General features: G+C 48.3%; 1 protein-coding gene across 3 annotated transcripts in view; it reads left to right on the top strand.

The window, feature by feature from the left end:
• ZC3H18 (zinc finger CCCH-type containing 18) overlaps nt 1-23,593 on the top strand; it is a 119,371-nt gene that overhangs the window by 5,212 nt on the left and 90,566 nt on the right. For all 3 annotated transcript variants that reach the window (XM_040329373.1, XM_040329371.1, XM_040329372.1), the window contains exons 2-3: nt 13,128-14,085; nt 20,739-20,823. In XM_040329373.1, coding sequence (XP_040185307.1) covers nt 13,141-14,085; nt 20,739-20,823 — 1,030 coding nt within the window. In that variant the 5' untranslated portion in view covers nt 13,128-13,140. The remainder of the gene's footprint in view (nt 1-13,127; nt 14,086-20,738; nt 20,824-23,593) is intronic.

Here is a 23,593-nt window from a genome sequence, read left to right as displayed (position 1 = left end):
CATTTCCGGCGCGCCGGCCAGGAAGGGGCGGAGCGGGAGCTGGTGCCGATTTCCGCTTCCGGTCCGGCGCAACGGCGCTATAGGTCTCCGGAAGCCGGTCAGTGAAGCCACGAGTGAAGCGCTGGTATTCTGCGATGGAGACAGCAGAGAATCCAGCGGTGGGGACAGGCACAGGCACCAGCAAGACCTCGGCGGGAAGCAGCACAGTGAGTGTTTTTCCTTCCTTATGAGTTCTGCCTGTTTTTTCCTTTTTTTACTGTCAGGTGGATGGTCAGTCTCAAAATCCTTTTTTTCTCCCCCCCAGTGGTTTGGGGGCCTGTCGGGGCACTGGTTGGTCTTTATTTCTTTCCTAGTGCACCTATTATGGGGGTCCATAAGTGTGAACAGGGTTTCTCACTAAGGTCTCCCTGCCTTCCCTTCCCTGTTGTTTTTTTCCTTGCAGGCTAAGTCTGACTCTAAAAAGAGATGCCCATCATGTAAAACTAAGATGAGTGACAGCTGGAAGAAGGCACTTTGTAAACCATGCATTGATTCTTTGATACAGGAGGAGTCAGCCGCTATGCGGGATGAACTGATTTCCTCAGCAAAGAAAGAACTACTGTCCACATTTCAGTCCTTACGTGAGTCATTAGTTCCGCCTACCACCCCTCTAGCCTCCACTTCCCAATCCTCTCAGGATTCAGTGTCAGTACCGGAACTGATTTTGGGAGCAGGTGAAGCAGGTCCCGGGGAAGGGGGCTCTCAGGTACCAGACAGCGAGGACTCAGAGGAGTCAGAAGGGGAGTCTGTGGGGCACCCCTCAAAATTTAAACTATCCCTGGAGGAAGTGGACGGCTTAATCAGGGCTATTCATTTAACTCTAGGCCTGAGTGAGGAAAAAAGGGATCTAACCTTGCATGACCGCATGTATGCGGGTCTGGGTGAGTCAAAGGGGCGGGTCATTCCGGTCCATTCAGTGATTTCTGAGACCATAGTTAGAGAATGGCAGGACCCAGAGAAAAAACCCTTTTTCCCTAAAGCACATAAGAGGCGCTTTCCCTTTGAGGAGGATCAAACAGCAGTTTGGAATAAAGTTCCAAAACTCGATGCGGCTTTTTCGCAAGTATCTAGGTCCACGGACCTAGCCTTTGAGGACATGGGCGTTCTAAGGGACCCCATGGATAAGCGCATGGATCTCCTCCTCAAAAGATCTTGGCAGTCAATCATGAATGGTTTAAAGCCCGCCATGGCCACAACCTGTGTTGCCCGGAATCTAGAATTCTGGACAAGTCAGCTGAAGAATCATATTTCGGCTGATTCGTCGAAGGAGGAGATTCTGGAATCGTTTTCTACTCTGACCGCGGCAGTAGCCTACATTGCAGATGCCTCAGTGGAGGCCATTAAAATGTCAGCAAGGTCAGCGGCCCTGGCTAATTCGGCCAGGAGGGCGCTTTGGCTAAAGACCTGGCCAGGGGATGCCGCATCAAAGAACAAACTTTGCGGTATCCCTTTCTCAGGAGATCTCTTATTTGGTCCAGACTTAGATAATATCCTGGACAGGACCGCAGATAGAAAGAAATCTTTCCCGGTCAAAAGGAAAAGGCAGCCCCCTAGACGTTTTTTTCGTCAGCAAAGGGCACAAGATAAGGGTAACAAACCCCAAGGGGACAGGAGAGGTTGGGCACAGAAAGCCAAAGAAAAGAAGGGAATCCTTTTCAATCCTCCTGCACAGCCCCAAAAAACGCAATGACTCGGCGTCCCGGGTTGGCGGAAGATTACAAAGGTTTCTTCCGCGATGGTCAGAGATAACCACCAATCAGTACATTCTGACCACCCTGTCCTGGGGTTACGAGATAGAGTTTTCAGAAACTCCACCCCAAAGATTTCTGGTGACAAATTTCCCGAAGGATCCAGCAAAATCCCTGGCCATGAAATCCTCTTTAAAGGAGTTGAGGCAGCAGGGGGTAATAATAGAGGTACCTCAGGCAGAACAAGGCCTGGGTTTCTACTCCCATATTTTCCTGGTAAGGAAACCGACAGGGAAATTCAGGATGATCTTAAACCTGAAACCCCTAAACAGGTCAGTCAGGTACAGGAGGTTCAAAATGGACTCTATTTTCTCGGTCCGAAATTTATTGACGCCAGGTTGCTTCATGGCGTCGATAGATTTAAGGGACGCCTACCTGCACATCCCGATCTCTCCGCAATCCCAAAGATACCTCAGGTTTGCGGTAAGGAGAGGGGGGATAGTTCAGCATCTGCAGTACAGGGCTCTGCCTTTCGGGCTCTCATCCTCACCCCGGGTGTTTACCAAGGTGATGGCGGAAGCCTTGGCCCCGCTGCGGTTACAGGGAGTAGCAGTGGTCCCATATCTAGACGACCTGCTATTTTTTGCCCCGTCAAGGGAAAAATTACTGATAGACGTGGCCACGGCTCAGACTCACCTGGAGTCCCTGGGATGGATCCTGAACCTCCAGAAATCCTCATTGGTACCTGCTCAGGATATTCTGTTTCTAGGATTTCAGGTGAACTCGCTGAGCCAAAGTATATTTCTGCCCCAAGAAAAAAAGATCAAGGTCCACGAGACAATCTCTCGACTTCAGTCCTATCAACCCATATCCATAAGGCAAATAATGGCGGCGTTAGGACTATTAACCTCAACCATGCCTGCAATCCAGTGGGCAAGGCTGCATTTTCGGTGCCTACAAAGTTTTCTGTTAAAGTCATGGGATCACAACCTCAATTCCCTGGACAGTCTAGTAAAGATTCCATCTCGGGTAAAAAGATCCCTATATTGGTGGAAGGACCAAAGGGTGCTCTCGAGAGGTCTGAGTTGGTCCTTTCCGGTGGGGGAAAGGATAACGACAGATGCCAGTGCCTGGGGATGGGGAGCCCATTTGGGAAAGAACTTTGTTCAGGGCCGATGGTCAAAGGAGGAATCAGCCCGATCCTCGAACTGGAGGGAGTTGAGAGCAGTCTCATTAGCTCTAGAGAGGTTTGCTCCGGGTCTTCTAGACCAACATGTCCAGGTGTTGACGGACAACGCTACGGCCGTAGCGTATTTGAACAGGCAGGGGGGCACCAGAAGCAAGTCCCTGCTGATGTTGGCCGAAAGCACTCTATTATGGGCAGAAAAAAATCTGCGATCCCTCTCGGCAATACACCTGAAGGGATCCCTGAATGGGGTGGCAGATTTTCTGAGCAGGCGTCAGGTTCAGGAGTCGGAGTGGTCTCTAAACCCCGAAGTCTTTGCAGAAATAGTCAGCAAGTGGGGTCAACCAGAGGTGGACTTATTTGCTTCGAGAGAAAACTCCCAGGTACCTCTGTTTTTTTCCCTAAACAGACTGGAGGGCTCCTTAGGGGTGGATGCCCTGGCGCATCCCTGGGGATTTCATCTCTCCTTCGCTTTCCCCCCGTTCCAACTGATTCCACTGGTCCTGAGAAAGATTCAGAAGGAAGGAGTCCCAGTAATCCTGATTGCTCCGTTTTGGCCCAAGAGACCATGGTTCTCGACACTCCTAAGCATGGCTACAAGACCATGTTGGCACCTACCTTGCAGGTCAGATCTTCTGAGTCAGGGTCCAGTGTGTCATCCGGACGTATCCAGGCTCTCCCTTTCAGCTTGGTTTCTGAAAGAAAGATCCTAGAGGATAAGGGGTTTTCGGATCGGTTAGTGTCTACCCTATTAAATAGCAGGAAGAAGGTCACAAGAGCCATCTACGCTAAAGTTTGGAGAGTATTTACGTCCTGGTGTCACACTGCTAACATGGAACCTAGCAGTTTGAGGGCCATTCTAGAATTTTTGCAAAACGGAGCAGATATGGGGTTAGCGGTCAGCACTCTGAAAGTGCAGGTATCCGCCTTAGCAGTCTTCCTAGAAAGATCAATAGCCTCCGAACCGTTGGTATCAAGGTTCTTTAGAGCCCTCTCGAGGGCTAGGCCGCCACAGGTCAGGGGTTTCCCGAAGTGGGATTTGTCAATTGTTTTGAAAGCTTTAGCTGGAAAGCCTTTTGAACCTTTGGGTGATGCTTCTCTTAGAGATGCTACCTTAAAGGTTCTTTTTTTGGTCGCTATCACCTCAGCCCGTAGGGTGAGCGAACTACAGGCCCTGTCAATAAGGGAACCGTATTTTTCTTTATTTTCGGATAGGGTTGTGCTTAGAACAGACCCAAAATTCTTACCCAAGGTAGCCTCAGCGGCCAATCGAGCTCAAGAGATTGTGCTACCTACGTTTTGTTCAAACCCCTCGGGGGAAAAAGAATCGTTTTTTCACATGCTAGATGTGAGAAGGGCTCTGGTATGCTACCTTAAAATAACAGAGTCCTTCAGACAATCAGATTCACTGTTTGTTTTATTTGGGGGCAAAAGAAGGGGCCATCCAGCCTCAAAGGGCACGATAGCCAGATGGTTAAAGCTAGCCGTCAGGGAGGCCTATTTGCATGCGAAGATTGTCCCACCAGATGGGATCTGTGCCCACTCTACAAGAGCGCTTGCGACCTCATGGGCAGAGAGAGCTGGTGCCACCCCGGAACAAATCTGCAGGGCGGCGACGTGGTCAAGCTTTAACACGTTTATACGGCATTATAGATTGGACCTGATTTCTGCCAAGGACCAAGCATTTGGCAGAAAGGTCCTACAAGCTGTTGTCCCGCCCTAAGGTGGTAAGTCTCTGGTATCCTCTCGAGGTGCTGTCCTGAAAGACGCTCTGGGAAAAAGCAAGTTAGGCTTACCGGTAACTTGTTTTCCAGAAGTCTTTCAGGACAGCAGCAACCCGCCCGTTTGAGATACTTGTTAAATGTGCCATGCTGTGACTAACCTATGTGTTTATATGTTCCAGCCGGGGCCGGAGGTTTCTCGGTAACAACTGAAGTGTGCTGGGAGGAGCCTCCCTTTAAAGTTTGGAATGAAGGTGTTTCCTGTTGGAGAGGGAGGAGCCACTATCTCTCGAGGTGCTGTCCTGAAAGACTTCTGGAAAACAAGTTACCGGTAAGCCTAACTTGCTTTTTTTTGCCTGCAGAGTTGGTAACACTCTCTTCACTGAAATCTTTCAATGATATCCCCTTTCAGCAATGTCACCTCCTTATTGGCTGTGCCATAGTGACAGGTTCACTCTAATGCCCTTGGACCGAGATCACCTTCGTTCCTCCTCCCATCCTGCAATGTTCACATTCCACCCCTTTCCCTCCGATGTCACTCCCCCAGCACCCCATTGGCTGGGTTTCCAGTGTGTGCGATGACGGGGGCTCTTTACTGAGATCGCCATCATCCCTCCGTTCCTATTGGCTGGGCTTCGATGACAGATTTACAGAGATGTACCCCCCTTCATGACAGACTATTTTTTGGCGATACAGCACTGCAATACTTTAACTGACAATTGCGCTGTTGTGCGACACTGTACACCAGAGATATGCAATTAGCGGACCTCCAGCTGTTGCATAACTACAAGTCCCATGAGGCATAGCATTTTTTTTTCTTTTTTTTTTTTTTTTTTTTTTTTTTTCACAAATAGAGCTTTCTTTTGGTGGTATTGGAGGACCTCTGGGGTTTTCCATCAGTTAAAAAAATGTGTGTGTGTGTGTGTGTGTGTGTATGTATGTGTGTATGTATATATATATATATATATATATATATATATATATATATATATATATATATATATATATATATATATATATTACACAATTTTTTTTTTAATCTAATTTCTTCATCGGTTTAGGCCAGTATGTAAAAATATATATATATTTACATACTGGCCTAAACTGATGAAGAAATTAGATTTAAAAAAATGGTGTATGTATATACACACAAACATTTTTTTTTTTTTTTTTTTTTTTAATCTAATTTCTTTATCAGTTTAGGCCAGTGTGTGTGGGCCTAAACTGATGAAGAAATTAAATTAAAAAAATTGTGTGTGTGAGATTTTATATATATATATCTCTAATTTCTTCATCAGTTTTGGCCAGTATGTATTCTGCTACATGTTTTTAGTAAAAAAATAAATAAATATCCCAGTAAGCATATATTGATTGGTTTGCGCCAAGGTTATAGCATCTATAAGCAAATGGGATATTTAAAAAAAAAAAATAATAATATTTACTAGTAATGGCGTTGATCAGTGATTTATAGCGGGACTGCAATATAGCATCGGACAGTGACACTTTTGACACTAATCGGTGCTAAAAAATAACATATATACACAGTCACTGTACTAATAACACTGACTGGGGTGGTTAACATCGGCATGCAGTTTGAACTGAGCCTGAGCAATGTAGAGAAGACTGTAGATAACCAGGTACAACTTGCATTGGAGTATGCGTCTCATCTGTGAGGCTAGTCACTTCACTGGGTATATGAGGGTTTACAATAACTTTAATGCACATTTCACCTTTTTTGGTAAGGTTGTCCTAAAATACATTCCCCCACCCCCTGAGTGCAACCTACTTGGAATAGTACTAACCCTCCTCCCTGATCCAGAGAGCTTTTCTCTGGTGTAGTCCTGGCCGGGTTTTCTGCGAATCGCACTTGCGTGCCTCAGCCACAATCATTTCTATGTGGGACCTGTACTCCAAGGGATGGCCAAAGGTAGCCATGAGTATTGTTATCCCATAGGCCAGGGGGTCTCCAAACTGCGGCCCGAGGGCCAGATGTGGCCCTTTGCTACCCTTTATCCGGCCCTCGAGCACTATTCCTCTCACTGATATGAGGTACTATTCCTTCCACTGACACCAACAAAGAGGCACTATTTCTTCCACTGATACCAATGATGGGATACTATTCCTCATACTAATAGGGGCACTACTCCTCCTACTGACCACCAACCATGAGGCCATATTTATTCTCACTGATGCCTAGCCCAGGACATTTTCTGCCCCAGCTGACCACAGTCTGGCCCTTCTAAAGTCTGAAAGACAATAAACTGGCCCTTAGTTTGAAAAGTTTGGAGACCCCTGCCATAGGCTATGAAGAGGAGCCGGCTGGGACCTTACTGGAGGACAGATCTCGGAATTGGGGAGGAAGTTTAGTTTTCTCCCAGGTGGGCTGCACTTGGATGTGGGACTGGGGAATTAATTAAAGGATACCCTTACTAAAGGTGAGAACTTGACAAACCAACTTTAGTTCTATATGTAGCACTACCCCCGAAGGAGCTGCTGGTTTGTTTTGGGTGGCATGTTGCCTCTATTCCTCCGCCGTCTAGGGTACACGATGAGAGCTGAGAAGAAACTGCAATGTCCACACTTTAGATGTCTTTTTCTGTGCTTTATTACCCAATGGGGTAAAATGATACAAGTGGTAGTAGTTGAAGGGATAGTAAGTAGTAGGTTCAGGCGTATAACTTGGTTTGGAAACAATCCTGCTTCCGGTAATAAACTCTCGTCGCCACTCTGGCCAGAGTGGGTATTGTGCCCCTGGATAGGCCTCTCTCACTGGCCTAGCAGCCAGAGTGTCACTCGGAACTTTAGCAAAGTCTCTGCCACAGACCTTCCCAAAGATGGAGATGTTCTTGGTTCAGAATCCTTCTTAAAGTGGAGGTTCACCCAAAAACCTTTTTTTTTTAACATTAGATTGAGGCTCGTTTTGTCTAGGGGAATCGGATGTTTTTTTTACAATCTAAGCTGTACTTACCGTTTTAGAGATGCATCTTCTCCGCCGCTTCCGGGTATGGGCTGCGGGACTGGGCTTTCCTACTTGATTGACAGGTTTCCGACGGTCGCATACATCGCGTCACGATTTTCCGAAAGTAGCCGAACGTCGGTGGGCAGGTGCCGTATAGAGCCGCACCGACGTTCGGCTTCTTTCGGCAACTCGTGACGCGATGTATGCGACCGTCGGAAGACTGTCAATGAAATAGGAACGCCCAGTCCCGAAGCCCATACCCGGAAGCGGCGGAGAAGATCGCTCTCTAAAACGGTAAGTACTGCTTCGATTTAAAAAAAACTACGCGATTCCCCTTGACAAAATGAGCATCAATCTAAGGTTAAAAAAAAAAAAAACACAGGATTAAGCACCCAGATCTCCCTTGAATAAACTTGGGGTAAATTCAGAACTGACGGGCGACCATCATCCAGCCTCTCAGTATTGGTCCATCCTTCGATGAAGTCTAAGGCCTCTCCTGAGATACCAGCCTCATGCTCGGTACTCCCCCAGGCAGGTTCTTCATCAGGCGGCTTCCTCCCTCAGGACGGACAGCACAGGACCACTCCGCAACTGTAGACCCAGTCTAACTACTGGGCCTACAAGGTAGATTACTGCCCCGGACCAACGTGGTCCCGGAGCCAGGAACACTTGAACACGTACCCCTGGCCATGAGAGCCACACACAGGGGGTGGTGGGATGACAGACCCGCGATCGACTACCGCGAACCAATGACGTCTGTCCCTTAAGTACTCTCCCCCAGCATGCACAGCGGAGTGATCAACCCCCACTGGTTGCTGAGGAAAAACACCCAATACACCCTGACTTGACTGCTGCCATCCTTGGCCTGGATTGGTACAGGCACCCCAGACAGCAATAGTGGTCACTCACAGTACAGCCACGGCTGGAACAGAGGCCCAAATTTGGCCAAAATAACATTGTCCGAGGCAACTAAATCTATGACTACCCTCTAAATTTAAAGCAGCACCAGCTATGAAAGTAGCAGGGCGCTACATATATATCACTGTTGGGGCTCATTAACACCACTTATGTGAAGAAGAGTGACCGCATTCAGGACTTCAGGGGAGATGAGCTTTATTCATTAAAATCCATTTAAGGCTTTACTCTCCCACGATATGGAGACAGCAGCATGGTTAACATGTTTCACATGAAGATTCACCTAATCCTAACCCGTTTTCCCATTTACACCACATCACACCCTAAAATAAAAACCTGTGTGTAGCAGCTCTCCTCAGAACCCCCTAATTACCTACCAGATCCCCTTCTCTCTCCAGTAATGTCCATGCTCCCCTCATCCAGGACACTCCTGATTGGCTGAGACAGAGCAGAGGCACCATTGGCTCCTGCGGCTGTCAGTCAGCCAATCGAGGGGGGGGGGGGAGGAGACAGGTCGGGGCTCTCTGTTGAATGAATACACAGAGCTTTGATGCAGCTTGGGTGCCCCATGTAGCTAGCTGCAGGCTAAGGGGCACTCAAAGTAGGTTGGGGCTAGGAGCAACAAAACGGGACCCAAGAAAAGGAGGATCTGGGCTGCTCTGTGCAAAACCAACTGCACAGAGGAGGTAAGTATAACATGTTTGTTATTGAAAAAAACAAAAAAAGGAGCCCTTACCATACTTTTAAGAAAGCAAGCCAGTGCCCATTGCATAGAGGCAGAGCCTTGCATTGTTCCATTGTATGGCACTGTTTACTTTGTATTTATTGGAATGACACAAACTCCATTTTTCATTTGAGGAGCAGTATGGGAATCCCGTTTTTTGCAGATTAATACTTACCTAGGTGGATTCAGCATCGGTCCCCCAGCGCCTCTTCACTGAGAACTGAGCCACCGAACACCGATCGGTTCTCTCGGGAGGAGAGCTGCTGTCTGTCAATCAGCAGCTCTTCTGCTCTGCTCCTTCATGCTCATTGGAGTGCTGATCTGTGGGGAGGGGAGGTGAGAGGCCTATCAGTCCAGGCACCTGCTAGATCCTTACGAACATACTCGCCAGCACACCGCGGATCGTATAAAACGTCCAAAAGTTTAATGCAGTGAAAACATCACAGGGATTGCAACGTTTCGAGGCCGCGCAGGACCTCTTCGTCAGGCAAGTGACGAAGAGGTCCTGCGCGGCCTCGAAATGTTGCAATCCCTGTGATGTTTTCACTGCATTAAACTTTTGGACGTTTTATATGATCCGCGGTGTGCTGGCGAGTATGTTCGTATGATTGTTGTTCCAGTTCCCAGCTGGTGATCGCTTCAGCACCCATTTTTGCACTTATTGGCTGTTTTAAAATCCAGGAAGGTGTGCGATTGGAAAATTAACTAAACCTGCTAGATCTAGACTTCGAGTGGGGATGATGCTTTTCCAATAGCAGTTGAAAGGCTCCTCTCACCCCTCGTACTCAGCCTTACAGTTTCTGGCCCTCGAAGTTGCATCTGGGTGATGAAGGCTCCTCTCAGGTGGAACATGTCTGCCTGTAGGTAGGGTCTAGGTTCCCCCTTACCAGGGAGGCCGCCCTTTTCTGGCTGCCCCAATCTGTTTAGGACCTACTCTAGATGCCGTGGGCTGGTCACTGCTGGCACTTCTGGATGCCTTTGCTGTGCTGGTATCCAGAGGTATCCCAACATGGCACCAGGATGTCCCTTCCAGGTGCCAAGATGCTATGTTGGGTGTCATGGTGGTTGGCTTTTGTCTATTATTATGATTATTATTATATAGGATTTCTATCGCACCAACATTTTGCGTAGATTTACAATATAAACTTATAGTACAATATAAGAGGGTTAGAAGGGCCCAGCTCATTGAAGCTTACAATCTTTAAAAAAAAAAGGGGGGGGGGGCAAATAATGCAAGAGGCCATGAGGGATGGATTGGTGGAGAAAGTGGTAAAAGATCACTTGTTGGGTTGGAGGCGGGATAGGTGGAGTTTTCAGGGGTCGCCTGATTACCGCACAAGCTGTGAACTCGCCCTAAAGCCAGCCATAGATGTAGTAATAATCAAATCAAAAATTCGACAGGCTGGTTGTATCCAAGTTGATCTCTCAGCCTTGCCCATACATGGTTCGAATCTCAGCTTGTCCTGCTGAACTGACTGAGATTCGAACCATCTATGGCCGGCTTAACCGTCTGTTGCAGTGATTTCTAATAAACTTTGTGACCTGTCACTTCACAGGGGCCCCACTTCCTGCGTCTTCAGGCGGTGATGGCGTTCTACTGTTGCAGCACCTGTCAGTGTAGATCACTGGCTTCTTCTGTCCTCTCATTGTGAGGGGCTGCAAAACCCTAAGATCTTCTATTCAAAGGTCTCTCTCATATTTTATTATATCTTTTCATGTGACAACAACACTGAAGAAATGACACTTTGCTGCAATGTTGTGTAGTGAGTGTACAGCTTGTATAACAGTGTAAATATGCTGTCCCCTCAAAATAACTCAACACACAGCCATTAATGTCTAAACCGCTGGCGACAAAAGTACACTTTTGTCGCCAGTGTAAGTACACGTTGCATAATTCTAGACTTTTTTTCATGGTTAAAGCAGCGTTCCGCCCAAAAATGGAACTTCCACTTTTCGGAAACCAACCCACCCCCCCCCCGGTGTCCCATTTGGCACCTTTCAGGGGAGAGGGGGGTGCAGATACCCATGTAAGACAGGTCAGTCACGCCATTTCCCCCAAATGTATTTGTGGAAGCAGGAGTCTCTCTGCAGAGGACTGAAACCCTCCATGCTGAATCAAAACTAGAGCAGTGCAAGTGAAACATCTCCTAGATGGCGCACGTATAGGAGATATTTCCACTACCTATAGGCAAAAGTGGAATAAGGCTTACCTATAGGTAGAAGTCCATACAAAGGGTTTACAACCACTTTAAAGGCCAACATGTAATCAACAGCACATATTGTTTACATGTCGGCCCTGAGCAGCAGCCAATAGGGTCAAAGTGCATGTGTCAACCTAGCACAAGCCTTACATGTGTACAGTGTATAGGCAGCTTTTTTTTGTTGGTTCCTGCTTTTAGCAAGATCCTGTATAGATCAATATGGCCATGTAAATGAGTCCTTAAAGTGGAATTCTAGGATTACTAGCCTTAAAGGGGAACTTTACCCCCAGCATCTTGGTAAAAAAAATGTTCCTTGGTAAGGAGCATACGTTCCACATTAAAGTGGTTGTAAACCCTTAACAACCACTTTAACCTACAGGTAATCCTAGATTAAGGCTTACGTGTAGGTGCAAGAAATATCTCCCAGACCTGCAAGGTCCAGGAGATATTTTCAAATTGCTGTACGGCGATTTGTTCTGTGTATGCGCCAGATGTGCCCTTTCTAACTCTGGTCATGCCATGAGTGGAGGCTCCCGTGACTCAGGCCACTCGCAGAGCTGGAATTCGTGGCTCTGGAATGGCCGCTCGCGAGTAAGACGGGGACATTGCGGGCTTCTCCTGCAGGTAAGCGTCACATAATGGGCTACTATGCGATGCATAGTAGCCCATTATGCTTTACCTTTGCTGGGAAACAAAGAGGAAGTAACACCCATCAGGGTTTACTTCTTCTTTAATGATTAGTGTGTGCTCTAAATTGCCTCCAGCAATTTCACCAAGCAAGGTCCTTAAAGCGGTAGTTCCCCCTCAAAAAAATTGTTACCCTTAGATTGAGGCTCATTTTGTCTAGGGGAATCGGCTAGTTTTAAAATCGAAGCTGTACTTACCGTTGTAGAGAGCGATCTTCTCCGCCGCTTCCGGGTATGGGTCTTCGGGACTGGGCGTTCCTATTTTGATTGACAGGCTTCCGACGGTCGCATCCATCGCATCACGAGAAGCCGAACGTCGGCGCGGCTCTATACGGCGCCTGCGCACCGACGTTCGGCTACTTTCGGAAAATCGTGAGGCGATGGATGCGACCGTCGGAAGCCTGTCAATCAAGAAGGAGCGCCTAGACCCGAAGACCATACCCGGAAGCGGCGGAGAAGATCGCTCTCTACAACGGTAAGTACAGCTTCGATTTTAAAACTAGCTGAGTCCCCTTCACAAAATGAGCATCAATCTAAGGGTAACAATTTTTTTGAGGGGGAACTACCGCTTTAAAGACATGGATGAGGGAGTTTGGGGTGGAGGAACTTTCTGGACAAACATTCCCATAGACACACTTCTAAACCTTATGGACAGCCTTCCTAGAAGAGTGGAAGCTGTTATAGTTGCAAAGGGTGGGCCAACTCTATGTTGAACCCTACCGATTAAGACTGGGATGCCAATAAAGTTCATGTAAAGACAGGCGTCCCAATACTCACACAGGTTAGTTGGCATATGTGTTAGGATGGGGGCGAAAGCATTTTTAACATCAGTTCGGTTCATCTTTGGAATTCCTATTTAAAGTGTATGTAATGGAGAAACGCCCCCTGTCCGGCCCTGCTGTGTACTGACGTTTCCATAAAGCAAAACGGCTCCCCTTTGACAGTAACATGAAATATCTATTGGACGTTCACATCCACTTACCCTCCTTTTTTTTTCCTTATTTTCAGGTACGTTTGACCCATGGCTGCAGCTGACAGTCCTGAACGAGATCCCCTTTCTCCAGAGGAAGTCTTACCTGACCTGACAGATGATGAAGATGAGGACAGAGACCTCTTGTCGGACCATGATCTGGACAGAGATGAGAACAGTAGTGATTTGCTGATCAATAAACGTTCCCCAGATGGGGCCTTTCCGGAGTCCAACTCCCCCATGCCATGGGAGAACCCTTCCCCAAAGGCCATGTACAGCGATTCATTAGATAATAAAGGTTCTCCCGATGACCAAGCCTCCCCAGAACTCGGCTCCCCCATGCCATGGGATAACCCTTCTCCCAAAACTCCCTTGGGTGACTTCCTAGACAGTAAAAGTTCCCCAGATTACAGGGGATCCCCAGAGCTGAATTCGCCCATGCCATGGGATAATCTTTCTCCAAAAACTGACACAGAAGAGAGAGACCTTTCCAATCTCAGCTCTAAAGCCATCGACTCTTCCCCGAAGGATGACCGAGAACTGGACATTTCTATCAAGGACAATCCAGACTCTCCAGAGGAACCAGACAGGAGCCCCATCAAGTCTCCTCTGTTGGACGATGAAGATCGTCTGAGTGAGATCAAATCTCTGGGCTCCGGCAGCGAACTGACCCGAGACGAGCCCCGCTCTCCCGCTGTCCGCCAAGACAACGACACCAACGATGACTTGAGGGATGAGGCTTCCTCCGTCATGCGGGAACTGGATGAACATGAACTGGATTACGATGAGGAGGTCCCAGAGGAACCCGCTGGCCTGAATCAGGAGGACGAATCTGAGAAACTTGGTGGTGACGACGAAGATGAGAAAGACGAGAAGGACAAAGAGGAGTCTCCTGAGGAGGCCAAGGAGGCAAAAAAGGACCAGAAAGATGGGGATGCTCCAAAGGAAAAGAAGAATGAGGAGGACGATGGAGAGATTGATGAGGGGGAGATTGATGTGAGTACGATATAAAGTGTTTTTTATATAAAATATCAACCTGGTAACAAATTGGAGTTTAAAGCCTAACTTGAGGTTTTAATATCACTCTAAATGGCTTGTCTGGGTCAAGCTATTTACGGTGCTTGCTCTTCATGCTGTATTAACCTTTATGTATCTTCAGCTACACACAGTATACAGTGTAACCTCAGATTGCGAGTAACGCGGTTAACGAGCGATTTGCAATACGGGCACTGTAAAAAATCGTTAAAAATCGTAACTGGGTTTGCCAGTGTCTCGCAAAACGAGCACGATTCAGGCCAAATCGTTGTTGTACCGCGTTTGGCCCAAGGTGGGGGGGTGGGCGCCGGAGCCAAATGACGCTGATCGCAGCCGATCGGCGGTGTTGGGAAATGCACAGAAAGTCCCGAGGACAGCTTGGCTGATCTCGGGGAACAACGTTTTTCCGAGGTCAGCTGAAGGGTCCTCGGGCCGTTTCTGGCGAGTACTTGGATTACGAGCATTCTGGAGCGGATTATGCTCAAATTCCGAGGTTCCGCTGTACATCGCTGTGTTCTGGCGGTGAGACATGGACTTCCCGTCTCAGCTATTCACAGGAGGCTTTGTGTTCTGGGTGAGGCAGACATGGGGGTCTAAAACTGGAGAGTACACAATCTGATGCAGCTCTGCATAGAAACCAGCTTCCAGGATTTTTTGGCAAAGCTTAATTGAACAAGCTCAAGTAAGAAGCCGATTTGGCTCCCATGCAGAGCTGCGCCAGAATTTCCAGTTTTATTAAATCGACCCCATTGTGACATTCTCCACCCACCTTTCTGCCTCAGCCAATCGGGGACATTAAAGTGGTTGTAAACACTTTTGGACTACTACTACCTAGAGGTAAGCCTTATTCTAGGCTTACCTAATAGGTAGTGGAAATATCTCCTAAACGTTCACCGTTTAGGAGATATTTCACTTGTAGTCCGCCAAAAATCCCCACGGCGCATGCGTGGGGAAGAAACAAAACAAAGTGCCGTTTCTGCCCCAGCCTGTGCCGTGAATTGCGGCTCTTTAATTTCTCGTGTGGTTATCTTTCTCCTTTACTCTGGGGTCGGAGCTATTTAACATTTTGCATTGTAAAGTAGGGTGTTCAGTTTCGTAAAAATAAAATTGCTTACCTTGGATGCAATAAAGAGTATCTTGTAATTTACTTGTTCTGGGCTAGGCAGTGCTGCTATCATGAGATCATCCAAACTCTTCCAGTCCATCCCTCCACCCCCAAAGTCCTTGTTCATATGCAGATAAAAGTAGGGCATAGGCTATGAGCTATATCCCACATTTAAGGGCGAATTCACACTACAGTGAGGAAAATAAGTATTTGAACACCCTGCTATTTTGCAAGTTCTCCCACTTGGAAATCATGGAGGGGTATGAAATTGTCATCGTAGGTGCATGTCCACTGTGAGAGACATAATCAAAAAAAAATTCCAGAAATCACAATTTATGATTTTTTAACTATTTATTTGTATGATACAGCTGCAAATAAGTATTTGAACACCTGTCTATCAGCTAGAATTCTGACCCTCAAAGACATGTTAGTCTGCCTTTAAAATGTCCACCTCCACTCCATTTATTATCCTAAATTAGATGCACCTGTTTGAGGTCATTAGCTGCATAAAGACACCTGTCCACCCCATACAATCAGTAAGAATCCAACTACTAACATGACCAAGACCAAAGAACTGTCCAAAGACACTACAGACAAAATTGTACACCTCCACAAGGCTGGAAAGGGCTACGGGGAAATTGCCAAGCAGCTTGGTGAAAAAAGGTCCACTGTTGGAGCAATCATTAGAAAATGGAAGAAGCTAAACATGACTGTCAATCTCCCTCGGACTGGGGCTCCATGCAAAATCTCACCTCGTGGGGTCTCAATGATCCTAAGAAAGGTGAGAAATCAGCCCAGGAATACACGGGAGGAGTTGGTCAATGACCTGAAAAGAGCTGGGACCACCGTTTCCAAGGTTAATGTTGGTAATACACTAAGACGTCATGGTTTGAAATCATGCATGGCACGGAAGGTTCCCCTGCTTAAACCAGCACATGTCAAGGCCCAACTTAAGTTTGCCAATGACCATTTGGATGATCCAGAGGAGTCATGGGAGAAAGTCATGTGGTCTGATGAGACCAAAATAGAACTTTTTGGTCATAATTCCACTAACCGTGTTTGGAGGAAAAAGAATGATGAGTACCATCCCAAGAACACCATCCCTACTGTGAAGCATGGGGGTGGTAGCATCATGCTTTGGGGGTGTTTTTCTGCACATGGGACAGGGCGACTGCACTGTATTAAGGAGAGGATGACCGGGGCCATGTATTGCGAGATTTTGGGCAACAACCTCCTTCCCTCAGTTAGAGCTTTGAAGATGGGTCGAGGCTGGGTCTTCCAACATGACAATGACCCGAAGCACACAGCCAGGATAACCAAGGAGTGGCTCTGTAAGAAGCATATCAAGGTTCTGGCGTGGCCTAGCCAGTCTCCAGACCTAAACCCAATAGAGAATCTTTGCAGGGAGCTCAAACTCCGTGTTTCTCAGCGACAGCCCAGAAACCTGACTGATCTAGAGAAGATCTGTGTGGAGGAGTGGGCCAAAATCCCTCCTCCAGTGTGTGCAAACCTGGTGAAAAACTACAAGAAACGTTTGACCTCTGTAATTGCAAACAAAGGCTACTGTACCAAATATTAACATTGATTTTCTCAGGTGTTCAAATACTTATTTGCAGCTGTATCATACAAATAAATAGTTAAAAAAATCATACATTGTGATTTCTGGATTTTTTTTTTTTGATTATGTCTCTCACAGTGGACATGCACCTACGATAACAATTTCAGATCCCTCCATGATTTCCAAGTGGGAGAACTTGCAAAATAGCAGGGTGTTCAAATACTTATTTTCCTCACTGTATATATGGTGACGGACGTTTTACTGCATTGTAAAGCTCTGTCACCGCAAGGACACGCAGCAAACGATTGTTTCCTATTTGTTCCAATTGCATTGCAACACAACCCAGGGCTGTGCTAAAGTGCAGACATGCTGCATTTATTGTAGCATGCCCTGAACCCCACTCCAGTCGGCAACAGACAGCTGCCGAATAGGTAAAGTGTCCGGCAGCTGTCCAATATTGAGTGAACTTAAAGCTGGGGTTCACCCGTACATAACACTTTTTCCCCTTAGATGGATGCTCGTTTTGTCTAGGGGAATCGGCTAGTTGTTTTAAAATATGAGCCGTACTTACCGTTTACGAGATGCATCTTCTCCGCCGCTTCCGGGTATGGGCTGCAGGACTGGGCGTTCCTATGTTGATTGACAGTCTTCCGAGAGGCTTCCGACGGTCGCATCCATCGCGTCACGATTTTCCGAAAGAAGCCGAACGTCGGTGCGCAGTATAGAGCCGCACCGACGTTCGGCTACTAGTGACGCGATGGATGCGACCTTCGGAAGCCTCTCGGAAGACTGTCTATAAAGGAACGCCCGCTCCCGAAGACCCATACCCCGGAAGCGACGGAGAGGATGCATCTCGAAAACGGGTAAGTACTGCTCATATTTTAAAACAACTAGCCGATTCCCCTAGACAAAACGAGCAGGAATCTAAGGGGAAAAGAGAAAAAAAAAAAATGGATGAACTCCCGCTTTAAGTGTTTGTAAACTCTTACATACACCCAGTGAAGTGACTGGCCTTAGGTGATGCAGAGATTAAACAAATACTCCTACATAAGTTGTACGTGTTTATCTGCAGCCATCACTGTATCTGTTCAAAGTGCTGAATTATAAAGGTCTTCTGAGCTGTCAGGAAAAGGGGGCAGAGAGCTAAAGTTACATTCTGCAGAGCTAAGTGAGGAGAGCGCTGAGAGCTTATTGGAGGGAAGGGACACGCCCCTCTCCCCTTTTACACAGGAACAGAGCTGAGGCTCTCAATCACTGGAGCTCTCTCAACGTCACCATTTTTCTTTTGGTGTCAGGATTACTTGTGAGAAGGAAGCTGCAAATGGAAATAACACTAAGGCCTTGTACACACGACCGAACATGTCCGCTGAAACTGGTCCGTCGGACCATCTTCCGCGGACATGTCAGACCGTGTGTAGGGCCGACCGGACAGTTTTCCGGCCTAGCGGACAGGTTTCCAGCGGACAAAAGTTTCTTAGCATGCTAAGAAACTTGTCCGCTGGAAGCCTGTCCGACGGACATGTCCGATGGTTAGTACGACTCATCGGACATGTCCGCTGGCCCGAAATCCTCAAGTGGCTGATTAGAGGAATCGGCGCCCCACCTGAATGTCCCTTGTAGAAGGTTTCCTATTGAGTGATGCTTTATTTACTTTTCAGTGAAAGTGATTAGACTTTGGCGCTGTGCTCTGTCGTTTTTGTAGCAAAGAAGCGCTCTTCCCTGTGTGCCAAAGTTGTGGGAACTTTCTTGATTGATGGGCCGATCTTATCACTGGATCTGTTGTAGATGTTGCTTGTGGTACAATGTTGCCAACCCCTGCTGTAGTTTACTGCAAGCATTGTTGCAGTTTCTCTTGGTGTGCAGATTTGAGCCAATAATTGCTTTCTTGTGTTACCTAATTCTGACACTAGATGTCACCCAAGGTGCCCCTGGAAAATGTATGTTGAAAAGGCATTATTGATCATGCCACTAGGTGTCACTATTGTCACATAGAAGTCAGTAGTTAGGGCTTTAACGCACATTTAATTCACTGCTTACATTAAAGCAGTGTTTCTCAATTCCAGTCCTCAGGCCCCCCCAACAGGTCAGGTTTTCAGGATTTCCATTATTTTGCACAGGTGATTTGATCAGTTTCACTGCCTTAGTAATCACCACAGCCTTTTCATCTGAGGGAAATCCTGAAAACCTGACCTGTTGGGGGGGCCTGAGGACTGGAATTGAGAAACACTGCATTAAAGGAACACTAAAGGTACAATTTTTTTTTTTTTTTTAAATAACATACATGTTATACTTACCTCCACTGTGCAGATCGTTTTGCACAGAGTGACCCGGATCCGTGTCTTCTGGGGTCCCTCGGCTGTCTCGGCTCCTCCTCGCAAAAGCTTTCCACGTTCATGCGAGCTCCCTCGCATGGTGGAAAGTTTTTGCGAGCGCGCTCCCGTGATACAGCAGCGGCCATAGCCGCCGACTGTATCACTCGGCCCCGCCCCCCGGCGCGCCGCGTCATCCGCTGTGATTGACAGCAGCGCCAGCCAATGGCTGCGCTGCTATCAATCCGCCCAGCCTAGCCAATCAACGGCCAGGCTGGGAACCGAGCAGGATGACAAGCACGCGCCCGGGACTTTCGAACGGTGAGGTAAGTAAAACGGGGGCTCGGGGGGGGGGGGGGGGGGGGGGGCGGTGCTGTCAGATGTTTTTTTACCTTAATGCATAGGATGCATTAAGGTAAAAAAACTTTTACCTTTACAACTCCTTTAATTAAAGAGGAACTCCAATTAAACTTTTGTTTTTTTATGAAGATTTCCCCTCACTCCTTTCCTATTGATCATAAATTAAGTGAGGGGAAAATTCAACCAAGAATGACGCAATAATAAACCTTTGAATCCCTCCAAGACTAACACCGGACACCCATCTCTCCCCCCTCCAGGGATGCCGAGCTCTCCATGCCCCACAGCCTGTCCAGCAGTCCAGTGACTTGAAATCAATGCTTTTCTTCCTCTTTTCTGTGCAGCGCTTCTGGGATATACCAAAGCTATTCTGATTGGTCAGTTCTATCGCAGAGCATCGCTCTGATCTGTCCTGGAAGCACTGCACAGTGAAGAGGAGGAAGAGCAGGGAATTGAAATCCCTGGACTAGTGGATGGGTTTGCGGGGCACTGACAGCTCAGCATCCCCAGATGCAGTAGGGACCACGGGGATGGAAAGGGTGTCGGCTATTCACTTTTTTTTCATGTCTTTATGACAAATAAAAACTTCACAAAGGTTCTAACCCCTCCAAGACTAGAAGGGGAAAAAAAATTAGATTCCACTTGAGAATACTTTTGCAGGCGTTCTATATACAAAAGATTGTTTAAGGGAAAAAGATGCCTTAAATATTTACTGTCCTTACGATACTGAGATTTATGTAACACTTTGGGAGGTTATCCTCAGCAGGGGGACATGCCCAGAAGCATATTGATTGGATTGTGCAAAAGTTATGACGTCTACAAAATGGGGAATACTTTTTTTTTGTTTGTTTTTTATTAATGGCGGCAATGTTTAGCAGAACTGTGACATTGCATCGGACACCTTTACTGTGTAAATGTCACTGGCCAGGAAGCGGTTAACAGGGGGGATCAAGGGGTTAAGTGTGTTCCCTAGGGAGTGTTTCTAACTGTGAGGGGGTTGTGACGGACTAGAGGAGGAGCCAGATAATTGTTCCTACTTGGTCGGAACGGATATCTGTTTCTCCTCTACTGTGAGAACAGGGATTGGTGTGTTTAAACACCAATCCTGTTCTGGCTCTGGTGGCCGCGGTTGCAGGTGGCCGGCAGGATTGCAGCCACATGGTGCCTACTATTTTTTTTTTTTTTTTTTTTATTTTTTTTTTTTATATATTGATTGTATCTCCTCAATTTTGTTGTTTTTCTGGCGGTACTGACCTGTAATATCTCTTTTGTTCCATGTTCTCAGGACGATGATCTAGAGGAAGGGGAGGTAAAGGATCCCAATGACAGGAAAACCAGACCGCGAATGACCTGCCGATTCTTCATGAAAGGTAAGAATATCTCATCTACGAGGGCTCTCCAAAAAGTTTCTGCACGTTTTTAGCTATTATTATTATTATTATTATTATTATTATTATTATTATTATTATTATTATTATTATTATTATTATTATTATTATTATTTAAAAAACAAATGATCACTCGTACTCAAATGCAAGGTCAGCTGGCTTTTCAGACAGACTTGTCACATGACACACTCGGACACGACCAATTACTATTCCTTCCGCCCTCACTATTTCCAGCGAAAATATAAAAGTGCGGAAACTTCTTGAAGACCCTTCATAATACTATTTAAAGGAGTTCTATAGTCGCAGCATATAAAAGGACTAGTCGCGCTAATAGAATACGTTTTAGATAGTAAGGTACCCTAAATTACCGTATTTATCGGCGTATAACACGCACAGGCGTACAACACACCCTAACTTTAGGAGGAAGGTTTCAGTAAAAAAAAAACTTTTTACAGTGCCCTGCATGGCACACGGACCCCCATTTATTATAAAGCCCCCGCTGCACTCCCAGGAGACCCCCAGTCTGGCTCAGCATTGCCAGCATACTCTATAGTTGAGAAAACATCACTGTCAGCCTGTACTCATACATCTAAAAAAACTCAATTAACGCCGCTCTTTCGTGAACCTGGTCATGTGACTGCTCTCCTCTGCTGATTCGTTGACGGTCACATGACCGCTCTCCTCCAAACAAAAGCTACACTCAAGGAGGCAGAGCGGGGAGGAGGAAAGTATCCAGAAAGAGCGGCGTTAATTGAGCTATTTAGAGGTTTCCATTTACATTGAGGATGGCACAGGAGTAGTGTATGAGAAAGGACTGGCAGTAACGTTTTTTTAACTTTAAGGTATGCTGGCAGCGCTGGGGCCAGGAGAGGCGGGGCAGCTGGCTGATTTGAGGGGGGGGGGGGAAGGTGCAGGCGTTGGGGCTGATTTGAGGGGGGGGGGGAGGTGCAGGCGTTGGGGCTGATTTTTTTTGGGGGGGGGGAAGGTGCAGGCGTTGGGGCTGATTTGAGGGGGGGAGAGGTGCAGGCGTTGGGGCTGATCCGGAGGGGGGGGAGGTGCAGGCGTTGGGGCTGATTTGAGGGGGGGGGGAGGTGCAGGCGTTGGGGCTGATTTGAGGGGTGGGGGGAAGGTGCAGGCGTTGGGGCTGATTTGAGGGGGGGGGGGGGGGGGAGGCGTTGGGGCTGATTTTAATTATTTGTAAAGCCCATGTGATCTTTTATCAGGTGTGAAGGTGCAGGAATTGGGTCTGATCCGAGGGGTGAAGGTGCAGGAGTTGAGGCTGATTTGAGGGGGGAAGGGTGCAGGCGTTGGGGCTGATTTGAGGGGGGGAAGGGTGCAGGCGTTGGGGCTGATTTGAGGGGGGGGGAAGGGTGCTGGCGTTGGGGCTGATTTGAGGGGGGGAAGGGTGCAGGCGTTGGGGCTGATTTGAGGGGGGGAAGGGTGCAGGCGTTGGGGCTGATTTGAGGGGGGGAAGGGTGCAGGCGTTGGGGCTGATTTGAGGGGGGGAAGGGTGCAGGCGTTGGGGCTGATTTGAGGGGGGGGAGGGTGCAGGCGTTGGGGCTGATTTGAGGGGGGGAAGGGTGCAGGCGTTGGGGGCTGATTTGAGGGGGGGAAGGGTGCAGGCGTTGGGGCTGATTTGAGGGGGGGAAGGGTGCAGGCGTTGGGGCTGATTTGAGGGGGGGAGAGGTGCAGGCGTTGGGGCTGATTTGAGGAGGGGAAGGGTGCAGGCGTTGGGGCTGATTTGAGGGGGGGGGGGTGCAGGTGTTGGGGCTGATTTGAGAGGGGGGGTGCAGGCGTTGGGGCTGATTTGAGGGGGGGAGAGGTGCAGGCGTTGGGGCTGATTTGAGGGGGGGAGAGGTGCAGGCGTTGGGGCTGATCCGGAGGGGGGGGAGGTGCAGGCGTTGGGGCTGATTTGAGGGGGGGGGAGGTGCAGGCGTTGGGGCTGATCCGGAGGGGGGGGGAGGTGCAGGCGTTGGGGCTGATTTGAGGGGGGGGGGGGGAAGGTGCAGGCGCAGGCGTTGGGGCTGATTTGAGGGGGGGGGGGGGGAAGGTGCAGGCGTTGGGGCTGATTTGAGGGGGGGGGGAAGGTGCAGGCGTTGGGGCTGATTTGAGGGGGGGGGGAAGGTGCAGGCGTTGGGGCTGATTTGAGGGGGGGGGGAAGGTGCAGGCGTTGGGGCTGATTTGAGGGGGGGGGGGAGGTGCAGGCGTTGGGGCTGATTTGAGGGGGGGGGGGGAGGTGCAGGCGTTGGGGCTGATTTGAGGGGGGGGGGGGGAGGTGCAGGCGTTGGGGCTGATTTGAGGGGGGGGGGAGGTGCAGGCGTTGGGGCTGATTTGAGGGGGGGGGAGGTGCAGGCGTTGGGGCTGATTTGAGGGGGGGGGAGGTGCAGGCGTTGGGGCTGATTTGAGGGGGGGGGGAGGTGCAGGCGTTGGGGCTGATTTGAGGGGGGGGGGTGCAGGCGTTGGGGCTGATTTGAGGGGGGGGGGGTGCAGGCGTTGGGGCTGATTTGAGGGGGGGGGAGGGTGCAGGCGTTGGGGCTGATTTGAGGGGGGGGAGGTGCAGGCGTTGGGGCTGATTTGAGTAGGGGGAGGTGCAGGCGTTGGGGCTGATTTGAGGGGGGGAGGTGCAGGCGTTGGGGCTGATCCGGAGGGGGGAGGGTGCAGGCGTTGGGGCTGATCCGGAGGGGGGAGGGTGCACTATGATGATCACATTACATATAAATAGAATGTAAATGATGATTTCCACAAATGTTGC

The sequence above is a fragment of the Rana temporaria genome, chromosome 11 (genome assembly GCF_905171775.1).
Source record: "Rana temporaria chromosome 11, aRanTem1.1, whole genome shotgun sequence".
Taxonomy (NCBI): Eukaryota; Metazoa; Chordata; class Amphibia; order Anura; family Ranidae; genus Rana; species Rana temporaria.
The sequence above is the reverse complement of the archived record's forward strand: the minus strand, read 5'-3'. Positions and strand labels throughout refer to the sequence as shown.